At 41.0% G+C, this 12,043-nt stretch overlaps 1 protein-coding gene across 1 annotated transcript in view; it reads right to left on the reverse strand.

Annotated features, from left to right (window-relative positions):
• Positions 1–12,043, reverse strand: part of LOC110957341 (neurexin-3b) — a 373,395-nt gene that overhangs the window by 344,729 nt on the left and 16,623 nt on the right. The window contains 1 exon segment of the mRNA XM_051936556.1: positions 1,205–2,332. Within this exon segment, the coding sequence (XP_051792516.1) occupies positions 1,205–1,901 (697 nt within the window). The 5' untranslated portion in view covers positions 1,902–2,332.

The following is a 12,043-nucleotide window of genomic DNA, read 5'->3' on the forward strand; positions in this document are numbered from 1 at the left end:
AGGTTACAGGGAAACTGTGTATTGACTAGATTACTTCTCTAAATATTAAAAATGGAAATGTTGTGATGTTGGGAATGCATGTTTTTTCAAAAAGAGGAAATTTAGCAAGTTACTCTTAATATCATCTGGCATTGATTTCAAGGCTACAAGCAGTGGTGTGTTTGGAAAGATTTTTCCATTAAGCAGCTGTAGTGCCATACAATATAAGAGAACATTACTTTTTAGTGTTTCTGGAGAAAGGAGGTGAAGAGTTCTGGCAACTTTAAAAAAAAAAAAGGCTCCTGGTTTCTATCACTTTCATAGGGCCATTTGAGCATATACGCAAGGCGAAAAAAGCTTTTTTTAAAATTTAAGTCTAAAGCTTTCAAGGTGTGGAGACAGAATGGTGGAATATTGTCACAGTGCTGCATCTCATTACACGGCCCCCAAAAAAAGCGATGGCCTTGGCACAGAAGCAGAGGAAAAATAGATGAAGTTGTTTCCCATCCAAACTTTGTGTGTACCTTCAGGTCCCTGCAGCACCTTGCAAAATCTGAATACATTTAATGAAAAAAAAAGGGAGGGAGAGAACTCAGTGTTGTAATTGTAGTCACATCAGCTAATACCGTATCCACCACTGCCTCATCAAAAGTAATAACTGTGAAAGGAGAGGAAACGCTGAGCACATCACCTCCAATTTAACTCCCACATGAAATATGAGGACTTTCTAAAAGAAGCTGTAAGAGCAACAACCCACAAAGACACATTCTGACTCTCCGTCCTGCGTGAGTTGCTTTAAATCTCGCAGAGACATGGGAGTATAGCTGCTCCCGCTTCATATAAATTACACTGTTGTGTAAAATGCTACTCTGCAATCAATGCACATTTTTCAAGACATTTCACAAATGAAGTTTGGTGTGGCACAAATCCCATTAGGTGCAGGCGAGAAGAGCAACGCGGTTATGGAAATTAAATCTAATTCCGAAAGTCTGCCTGGAGATTTATGGTTTTTCATGCCACGTGGCATGAGATGATTTTAATGACATACATCTGCGGAAAAAGAAAGAAGACATGACAGGTTAATATAACAATGTTCTTTACTGTATACCTGGAAGCAGACAGCAGACCTGCTCTATATTTGTAAAGGAATCCCTCTGAATTTTTTACAAAGATTTAATCAATATTCAGCGCTTGACACAGAAAGCTCTGGAGCCAGCCCTCTTACCTTCACTGCAGTATCGACCTACATATCCAGTTTTGGAGCAGTCACAGTAGGTTTCTCCATCTGCCAGTGAGCAGATCCCACCGTTCTCACAGGGGTTCTCTGTGCAAAGGCCCATCATCTCCAAGCGCACCTTCTGACTATTGATTAGTGTGGGCAGCTTACTCCCATAACTGAGGTCTGTGATAATTCCTTTGAATGGCGGCAGCTCGTGGACAGAGGGCAGGGTGATGGCAGATGTGCGGATGTCTCCCGGGAGGCCTCCGAGAAAGAGGTCGCTGACAATCTTCATGAACTGCCGCTGGGGCCGAACCTCCTGCGTCTTGGTCTGACCGTCCACGGCCAAGCCAGTCCGCAAGTTGTGCCTGTTGATGGCGGCAAAGTGCCAGCGGCTGTCGTTGACCATTTTGTCGGAGGTGATGGTGGTCTCGGCGCAGTCGATGCTGATGCGGAGCTGCATTTGACCTTCGGACACGGTGAGGAGTAGGAAGTCGCAATATCCGCCGTCGTCAAAGTAGAGCACCAGGCCTTCCGATTCCGAGGTCTTGAATTGAAACGTCAGGTCACTTCTGGAGCTGGCATCCCAGCGCAGGTAGCGAGCCCACTGACCCTCAGAGCCAGTAAACTCCAAACCTCCGCTCAGGCCCAGCACAGTACTTAGCAGCATGAGGAGATGCCCAGGAAGGCTGTTTGGATTCATTGTAGAGAGTAACAGGGAGCGCCAGAAGAGGGTGAGAACTGGGGATAGATCCTCAGACTGATAAGAACATCTGATTACAGTTTTGTTCCAGGGCTTATCTGCTGGTTGTTATATTCCACATAGATAATTTTAACAGTCAAGCAGACAACGCAATATCCTCCTATATCAACTCTAGAGGCTGATCTGCAGTGGATAACGAATTGGATTTAATCTTGTCCGCCAAGTCTACGGAGGAGATATGGAAAAATATCCAGTTTCCGCACACAGTGGACAGGCGAAAGTGCTACGATGAAGGTGTGTTTTGTCAATGAATCAGAGCTACATCTTGAGATTTTTCTTTGAGGCGACTTCCTGGATTGAAGCATATGACGGCCAGCTCGGGTCCGGCCCCCATGGTTTGAGCTTCAGCAGCAGACACGCCTTTGACACAACTGTAAGCGGAAAAAACAGACGTTTAAACGAATAAATTCACATTTTTCAATCTCCGTTTGCAAAACAAAGGGACCATCAGCAAATAAAAATGATGCAATGAATACATATATTTATGAGCTACAAAACTGATCAAATGTAAAGTAAATCTAAATCAAGCAGATCATTTCTCAAACATAAAATGTAAAGCTTTGATAATCTCTGTCCAATTTTTATTGGTGTTAAATTATTTCAGCTTATATTAGTGTTGTAAAGTCTGTTCACTAGAGGAAAAATGGAAAAGCAGTATGAGTTTAGATCAAACTCCAAGGACACTGAAAGCACCATTCACTGCAGATCTCATTCTGTGTGTGGCCATTAAATACCACTTATTAACTGCTAATAACATGCATTAAAGGTCTACAAGCAATTTATGTAGGGTTTCACTTCGACCAGTTGCTCATTTTATTTTGCATATCAATTGAAATGATCAGTCAGAGTTTTTAAATCCTTAATTTGAGAGTCACATTCCAAAATTCTGGCAGCAAAATGCTGGTATTTTGTGGTAAAGAAAGACAGCACAAACAAATAAAACCCAGCAGTAGGCTGCTGCTGTTGATTCCATGATGAGTGAAAATCCATTGAGGTGAGCCAGAACATGTGTTTAGCCTGAAACGTTAGCCTGCTATCTGTAAGGGCCTGCTGGGATCCTGATAAATATGACTAATTATCCACCGCCACTCTCTCTCTCATTTGCATGTCTTTGGGGGATTACAATCATAAACAGCTATTCAGAAAGATGTTAGGATGGTACCACTTCATATTCGAATCCCGTACCACTATTAACTTTTTTTTTTTTTTACATTTCCTCCAGAATTCAAAATCATTTCCAACAAAAAAACAAACAAATGAAACGGATGCAACCGGAGTGGAATATTAACTAGCTCGATAGCCTTTGCATGCTGCACCTGCACTCACCTAGTTCTGTTTAAATTTGCTCAGCAGAGCTAGAAATGATTCACATGGCGAAACCTTATATGTGTGTGTACTCTTCCAGGCCTTTGCCCTTGCAATTGTTTTGGCAGTGGGCTGCCCACCAGACAAACGCATTGTCCAATCATGACAGTAGCACAGAACGTGCAACACAATAGGCCCTTTAACCACCTGCCCTGAATAGTTAATCTCGCTGCAGCAGGCGAGCTATTGAATTCTAGTAACCGATACCTATGCTAATGCACCGTGCATGTGTGTCCCAGTGCAGAGGCGTGCACGAGCCGCGCCTCTCTCACGACGCTGGGTTTGCCTGGGTGGATGATCGTCTTTGTTTTTTAAAAGTGACTCGGTGAGACAGCAGAAAGGTTAAAAGGTTTCTGTGTGGTGAAATAACCCGGAGGGCTGCTGCGTCACTGCAGCCGGCCGACTGCATTGGTGTTTTATGTACTGTATCCCTTGAATAAATAAAGCTCCAAATGTCCATGAAACCCAAGACGGTATAAAAACTTGGCCCTGGCCTCTATTCAATTAACATGACTTATTGTGTGCATTGCCTAACGGAGGTATCAGGTGTCTCTGCTTGCTATGGATCTGACAGTGAATACCAACAATGCTAACATGTTCTCTGTCAGTTAACTAAGTCACTAATGGAGACTTTAACGCATGCCTGCTTACTTCACTCTCATTTCCCCACCAAAAACTGCATTTTAAATCGGGTTCAAATTCAAGTAGTTTTCATTTGACAAACTGAAATCAGTGGTGGAGGCAGGCAGTATTTACACGTGTGGCCAGGCTGGGACCATGAATCACACTGGGGTGGCACAAAGCAAATCCCTGCAGGCCAAAATGTCTTTTCTTTGGCCTTCAACTCTTATCATTTTCTTATGCAACCAAAACTGCCATATTTAAGTACATGAAAACTCATGTACACTATAGTAATTTTTATTGGGTAACGACAAATCTGCAAGATGGAAAGATTACGCTTTTTCATCAGAATTTAGAACTTAAATATGACTCCAAAAATGCCATTGTTCTGCTCAGTATGTTCTAATAGCTGAGAAGTCACACCGTGTCCATCCAGCCTTTTGTTTCTTTATTTGGGCTGCAGGTTTTGAGTCAGTCTTGTATTGTTCAGCACTCTGTACCACTTAAGGACTCTTCAAACCCACTTTGAAAAGCTCTGGAAACAAGAGCTGTAATGAAATCCACAGCTCAAGCTAACGTAAACACACTGTAACTAATAAAAACATGTAAATATGCATGCCACTTTTATACAGTAAAAGATAATAATTTGAAATATCTGAGTTACTTGCTCATGTTTACATGTTCTGGTTGGTCACAGTTAATTGGTTCTATGTGGCTGAATAGGGAGGAACTGTTAAAATGTGTCTGTACGGGAACAACAGCTGTAGACAAATGGTTCTGCAAAAAAAAAAAAAAGTTCTGCCAGAAAAAATGAATGGTTACTGCATGTAACTCCAGTTCTGTGATGGCTTCACTATTTGTTGAGGTGTGTGAGCAGACTTAATTTGAAGTCCAACCATCTCCACCTGTTAGCTAGCCTGTAGGCTAAGCTAAATGAGGCTAATGTGGTGACAAGCCAAATTTCACACGTAATAATTCCCTGACACTTTGGCCCTCACAGGCCTGTTATGAAAGATGCCCTTCAGCTAACCGTTCACCTCACGGCACCCACATGAGTCCTCCCTCTGCAGGGCAACTCAATTAACAGGCTGTTTTTGGGCTACTGAAGGATAACTAATCAAGAAGTAGGCTAAAAAATGTAGAGCTACCTTAACCGGCCACTTGGCGGTAACATCAGGTGGCTTGTTCTGTAATACCTATACACATATTTTCCGGCATATACACATTGAATTATTAAATAGTGCAGGATATGAGACGACCTGCACGGGATACCGTCGCTGACTGGGCCATAAATGATGCATTGACGCGTCCAGCTTTGGTGCAGCAGATTTATTGACATGTTTTGTAATGTAGCCGAGCCCCCATCACGCGCTGGAGACCCCTCCATCCCCCTGCTGTGCTCCCTGTCTGTCACAAGCCTCAGCCTGCGGGAACGATTTAAGCCGACATCAGTCACAGCAGACAAGGGGTGTGCTGCACTGGGAGGAGGGGTGTGCTCAGGATCCACCAGTCCACTAAGTGGGGTCCACCAGGAGGGATTTAAGGGGCACTGGCATTTATTATTAGTGGGGAAATCTGCATCTCTAAATCATTCATTCCAAGTCAAGGTGCTTCAAGATCATTGATTTTTAGCAGGGATGCAATATTCAGAATACTCAAAGTGTCTGAATATCCACCACAAATCGGTGCAAACAAAAATGCAAATCGTTGCTTAAAAATCCACCAGAATGCAGGAAATTGAGTGTTAGATGCTCACAATTTTCTCAGGGAGGACACGCAGACCTCTGCTTTAGGGAAAGGTTCAGCTTTCCGCTTTGAAGGTGGAGAAACCTCACCACAGCAGCACAATTTGGCCCCATCAGGCCTTTAATATCACAGCATGGACAGCCACGTTGTCTCCTACTTAACATCTATGCAGGGAAAATAGTCTTTAATCATAAAAATGGCTCCGAAATATAACATGTAGTTCATTATATTCTACCGGAAAGGGCTAAAATCTAAAGATAAAGCTGGACAAGAGGTCAGTGATAACTCTGCAGTCAGCTCTGAGACTTAAGTTCTTGTAGAAATAATAAATTATAGTGAGGCTCTGCTGAAAGCTGCTGCTGGATGTTTCAGAATGCTTTCACAAAATGATGCGTAAAAGCCAACGAGATCATAGAAGAGTCGTTTTATCCGTTAATGGAATAGCCTATTTAAAATCTTTAACGTGCGTAAAAACGGTCAGAAATCCAAGCAGCAGCTCTGCACTGACGAATAAAACGGCGGGCAACATTTTTTTTTCTCCCCCAGCAAGCAGCGCTCCAGCTTTCCCTCTGCTTCTCACACGGTGGCAGTCTGACTGTTGCTCAAAGGGGGGGCTTACGAGCCTTTTGCTTTCAAATTTACGAAGCGAGATTTTTACAAATTTAAATTATACTTGCAAGAAATCCGCTCCGTAAGTAGTTCTGGCAGTTTTTGTTTTTGTTTTTTTGCTTTGGCGTCACCGAGAGACGCAATTTGAAACTGAAACTTTCCATCTCAACGCTCCTCACGCATCCACCACGAAGGAATATCTTACAAATTTAACTCTGATAAGTCAACGCGGTCTCTTGAAAAGCCTTTTTACACTCTGTTTTAAAAATCAGCAGCTCTTCTGAGGTTAAACTGCGGATGAGAGCTTTCAAACTAATCATTCCACCGCGCTCAAATCCCCATCTCTATCCAGAATAAAACTCAGCCCAAATTCCACGTCAAATGCGCAGAAAATTCTTGAAGGAGAAACTTCCCACAACGCAAACATCTTCACACAAATCACACAACACCCAAAGCATGTGGGGGGGAATTAAAAAAACAGGAATAGACCAGTTTGTAATCTTGCTCCTACCTTTTTTTCGTGCAGAGAGACTCCGGACGGGCAAAGTGCGCGTTTAAATGGAGCAAATTAGAATAATCCAGAGCAAAATTCCATTCGGAAAGCGTAGTATTTTCAATTATGGTGAGCCTCGGGTGGTGAGACGCTGATGCAAGTGATGAGGCGGTTATTAGAAGTGAGGCGCGGTGGAGGAGAAAAAAAAAAGAGAGGCAGCCTTCCTTCCCTCCTCCGGCTCAGTGAACGCGCATCTCTCAGCTCGGCTCACTCAGCGCAACTGCTGATGGCTCCGTGGATTTCTCCCACACTGACGATCTGACCCGCCTTCCACAGAGTACACTCTGTGGGGAGGAAGGAGGGGGGGAAACACTCGATTTGGAGACACAACTGGGGAAATAGCCCCTCAGGACAGATTAGCAATAATGAAAATTCTTTATTTTAAGATATAGACTATATAGGTTACTACTGCTAGTGCGCTGGGATTATAAACAGGATGAGGCGCACACGACTGCATGGTCCACCTCATGCCTGCTTTTACGCAAATTCGCACAGTCATGAGTGCGGCTGTTCCTGTGTGACATTCTAGGACTTTCCCCCATCTTGGTGCTGCGTCTGGTTAATCTCAGCGCAGCATTTCAAACATGTGCCAGAGAGAGTGGAAAATGTGCCTCGTTTTATTGTGAAATCCGTGCATGAGGAGGAGCTGAGCACCTTGGACAGCTCCTGGTTCAGCACCGCGGACAGCCTCCCTCCTGTGAAGCTCTGCCAGTGCAACGTGCACGGAGACTCCAGTGAAATTGCGCATGCTGTCACAGGCTGCTGTCCGAGGTGCTGAAAGCTTGTCAGGCGTAAAAGAGAGAGAAGCGTGCAGACAGGGGGGAGGACAAGTGGAGCTCAGTCTCTCTATATCTATATTTAAAACACCACAGCACTTCAGAATGTTTATCTTACTCGTAGGCTGTTGAACTTGTGTGTATCAGAGGCTTATGTTAGAGTGCTGGAGCCTGAAATGTTTCCTTTTTTATATATTATTGCTCTACTAATGACCCTCACTGATTCATGACCACCTATTATATATAAAAAGATCTTTCATGATGGTAGAACATGCAGTTTCTGGTGTATAATGTACTGTAGCTGTTACCAGCCTATACGGCTCTCACTACACTGTAAAAAAAAACTTTAACAGTTTAACTGTAATGTATGAGGCAATTCCGTTATTTCAAAGATGTTCCCTGTTTTGATAAAAAACGTATTGATTTATTAGTATTTACTTTTTTGTAAATAGTAATTTTCAGTTTTTACAATAATTAAATCCACAAAAATATAATTATTTTACAGATATTTCCTTTTATCTGACATAGAAATTATATATGTTAAGGATTGAAAAAAATTAAATAACCTAGATATTTTACTTTAAATTACTGTTTTACACCCTGTTTTGCTAAATTGCAGATAATAAATAGTAAAATCCTAGAAAACAAGTACTGATTTATATGTTAACCCTAAGATAGATAAATTAATTAAATAAAAATAATAATAACAATAATTAAAAAAACAGGCCAAAATTAAAATACTTCAAAAATGACCCCCCCCCCCCCCCCCCCCCCAAATGGGACTTTGTTCTACAACAGCATTTGAAAGAGAAATTCTGCAGTTAAAAAAGAAAAGTTAAAGACATCAGTTTATAGATATTTGCTCTCATTTGAAATAGAAACTATGCATATGAAGGATTGAAAATGGTAAGTATTTTTTTGAATGGTTTTACATTTTTCCTGTTTTATCAAATTATAGGCAATAACTTCTGTTAACTGTGAAGAAAATGGGTCAATATTTAGATAACATCTACATTTTTTTTAAATATGTACTTTTTACAAATAATTATTTGGTCTTTCTTTCTGACCATAAAGTGAGACTGATCGTTCATTTATTTAAATCAGGATAAACATTATGATTTTACATTTTTTTGCCATTACTTCAAAAGGAAATTCTGCATATTATTACTTATATTAAGTACAGATTTTTTTAAAAAAATAATCAAAGATGTCTTTTTCTTAACAAATGATCACCTAAAAAAAAAAACAACAGCAGCCAAAAAGATTATGTTACAGACACGTTTAGTTGTTTTTAAACTTATTTTTTTTAATGTATTGCATATGTTACTCCTGCTGCAGAGGAGCCACAACATTAAAACCACTGCCTGGTAAAGTGAATAATGTCGATCGTTTCATGACACCATAACATTCTTCTGTCAAACCTTTGGTCATGGCATTCATGAGGATGTTAATTTGAGATGCATCACTAGGGCTGAAGAATATGCAAAAAAAAAATCATATTGCAATTTCTTTTACAGATATTGCGGTATGAATCACAATTTCAGTGGGAATGGTCGTTATTGCATTTCTTTTCCCGCTGAAAGAAAATACAAGAATGATGATGTGATTTTTGCTGCAGTCTCACCAAACAAGCATGTTCACTTATGTCTGGAGAATATGATTTATAGCTGCATCTCTGCAGCACCACAGAGCTTCATTTATAATGTTGTCACACATTTTGCCTTTATCATAAAATTGCAGCCCTGAGATGTGCATATTACTCTCCTCCATATTTTGATTTCAATTAATTGTTCAGCCCAATGTATCTCCAAACTAAACACACTGTTTCAGACCTAAAAGAGAGCCCAGGGAGTTCACTCAGCTTCCAGACTCCCCATCATTCAATCCAATCAAGCCTCATCCATGGAAGTGCCATCCCACAACCCACAGCATCTGAAGGATTCCCCAGTGTCAGACACCACCAGAGGTCCTGTGCTGAAGCTGCTTTAGAAACACGAAGGGCTCCTACACAATATCAGACAGGTGGTTTTAGTGTTGTGCCTGATCAGTATATGCAACCACGTGTTGGAGAACTGAGAAAAGGACACTACTCCCAAGAGATATTGGCACATGGGTGTGTGCAATACCCCAAATGATCCTGAATGTACATGTTGATTACCGGTAAAATGTTACTGTACATTCTTGATTTTAGAGTGTTTTGTAATAGTACTGCAAAAACTAAATCTACAAGTACTATATAGCATTTCTCCTCCCATGCACGTCTTTCTCAGGCGGCCCTGTGCTGCTAGCTTTGCTAAATTATGCTCGTCTAAAAACAGATGTTTATGAAGTTCTGCAGGAAAAAAAAAACAAAGCAAGAATAACCTAATAAAATGCATAATTAGAGAACTACAGCAACAAGAAAGAAGCAAGAATTAAATATTCAAAATCAGTTGCAGAAAGAGTGTACAAACTGCACACTGTTGGAAATTGACTGGATTAAAAACTGCTGCATGAATTTGCATTCTCATGTTCTGCAGTGGGGTTTATTAGAGCAATGTTTAGGGACCTTTGGTGTGGGTCTAGACCAGATCCGTCAGTAAGGTCCTGCCTGAGGGTCTTGACCTGATCTCCGACTTACAGTGAACTGAGAGGTTATCTTACATCTGGGCATCGGACCAAGTTTAAACATGATAAGCGCTCACAACCAACGGGAAGGAAGCTAAATCCGGAGATATGTGGACTCTCTTTCTTTGGCAGCAGCTCAAATCCTGGCTGCTGAAGTGAGGAATAGCTCGAGGCACGAGGAGCGACTTTTGACTGAGGCAGGACCAGAGGGAGACGAGACAGAAAAGCATCAATGACCTTCTCTTGTTCTGTGAAGAAGAAAAGGACTCCGGCAGATCGCTGAGATCTTTGGTTTCCTCAAGGTAGTAGAGCAAAAGAAAAAACACTCTAATGTATATTTACAGCTGAGTAATACCGAGTTGAAAAATGTATCCAATAATTAGAGTACTACTTTAAGTCAGGAAATGTGCAAACGGAATGAAGGATTGGGTTTAAAATGCTGCCACGGGGGTTTCCACGGGTGATGAAATGCTGGTTATGTAAAGAAATACATTCTGTAACAGAGCCAGGAGCTGATCCAATCCAATGGATATGAACCCAGCGCTGGAGAAGGTGAATTACAGCTGCATGATGACCAGTGTTAAATGAGGCACTGAGGTCTAATAGGACTCAAATGAAACAATCTCCTGCATCTGCTGTAAAATTGAGGCCATTTGTTACTTTGAATAGGGCTGCGAGGCTAAAACAACATCTGGGCCGCTCTGGTCGCCTTGTTGTCGCTGCAACCCTGACCTGGATAAAGTGCACAACAAAGACGGGAGCAGTGATTGGATTGGATGGATGAGTGTGTCTCGCCTATTAGCTTGTTAAAATAATGACTCATACGAAAACCCCATCAAACTGATTTAGATTTGTTTATAATCATTAGAGGCACTGTTACTGCTGCAGCCATAGGAGTAGATTTCCTTAATATTTACAGCATGTGGCAGTTTATCCCCATAATAAAAACATAAAACAGGCAGAAGACTTTTTAAAAATGCTACTAATACACATAACAATGTCTTCAACAGGTCTGTTATCTTCAGAACTGGACCTTTATTTACTCTGAAAAATCTGAAATATGACCTCACACAGCCACTGATTCTACTGTGGGAAATATTTATTTATATCCACATACATTCTGGTGCCTAAATTGTGTCTTTCTAACATAAAGATACACATTTAAGTATTAATTGATGTAGAAAAGTCCAAAATTTGTCCATAAAAAGCCACCAGAATACAGATTATTCAGTGGTTAATGCTTTCTAGACTCTAGTTGAATGTGGAACCTCCTAATTTCCAGATGAAACCTATTTTCATGTTTTCAGCAGTCATAAACAGTCTGAATAGATTGATGAACTGTATTATTAAGCTTTTTCCTCTGAGGCCAAAACTGAGAAAACATTAGAGCTTGGTGCAAATTTGACCCACTGACATAGAAACAAAATGATCAGGATAGCATTAATAAAGATGTAATCCTCTTCTTCTGGTTAAAAACGTCTGATCAGGATATTAAACGTGATCCTTGAAAATTGAAAATTGATCCTTGACACTGAATCATAATAAGCATGTTATTTGTTAAGATTACTCCACTGAGATTCTCATCGAGGCTGTGCAGCAGGCATGTGTGCAATAAGTGTGTCATACCGGCACTTTTTAGGCTGCAAAATCATTTTCAAACAGATTCTTTTATTTGTGACATTTCAGTTTTAGATCAAAGTGATGGTGACAAAGAGAAGCCGTTTTAAAATGGAGTGGCTGTAAGTCTGCAACCAAACAGTTCCTCAAGGAGGCACAGAACCCAGACATCACTCCACTATGTGACA

This window comes from Acanthochromis polyacanthus, chromosome 16 (assembly GCF_021347895.1).
Source record: "Acanthochromis polyacanthus isolate Apoly-LR-REF ecotype Palm Island chromosome 16, KAUST_Apoly_ChrSc, whole genome shotgun sequence".
Taxonomy (NCBI): domain Eukaryota; kingdom Metazoa; phylum Chordata; class Actinopteri; family Pomacentridae; genus Acanthochromis; species Acanthochromis polyacanthus.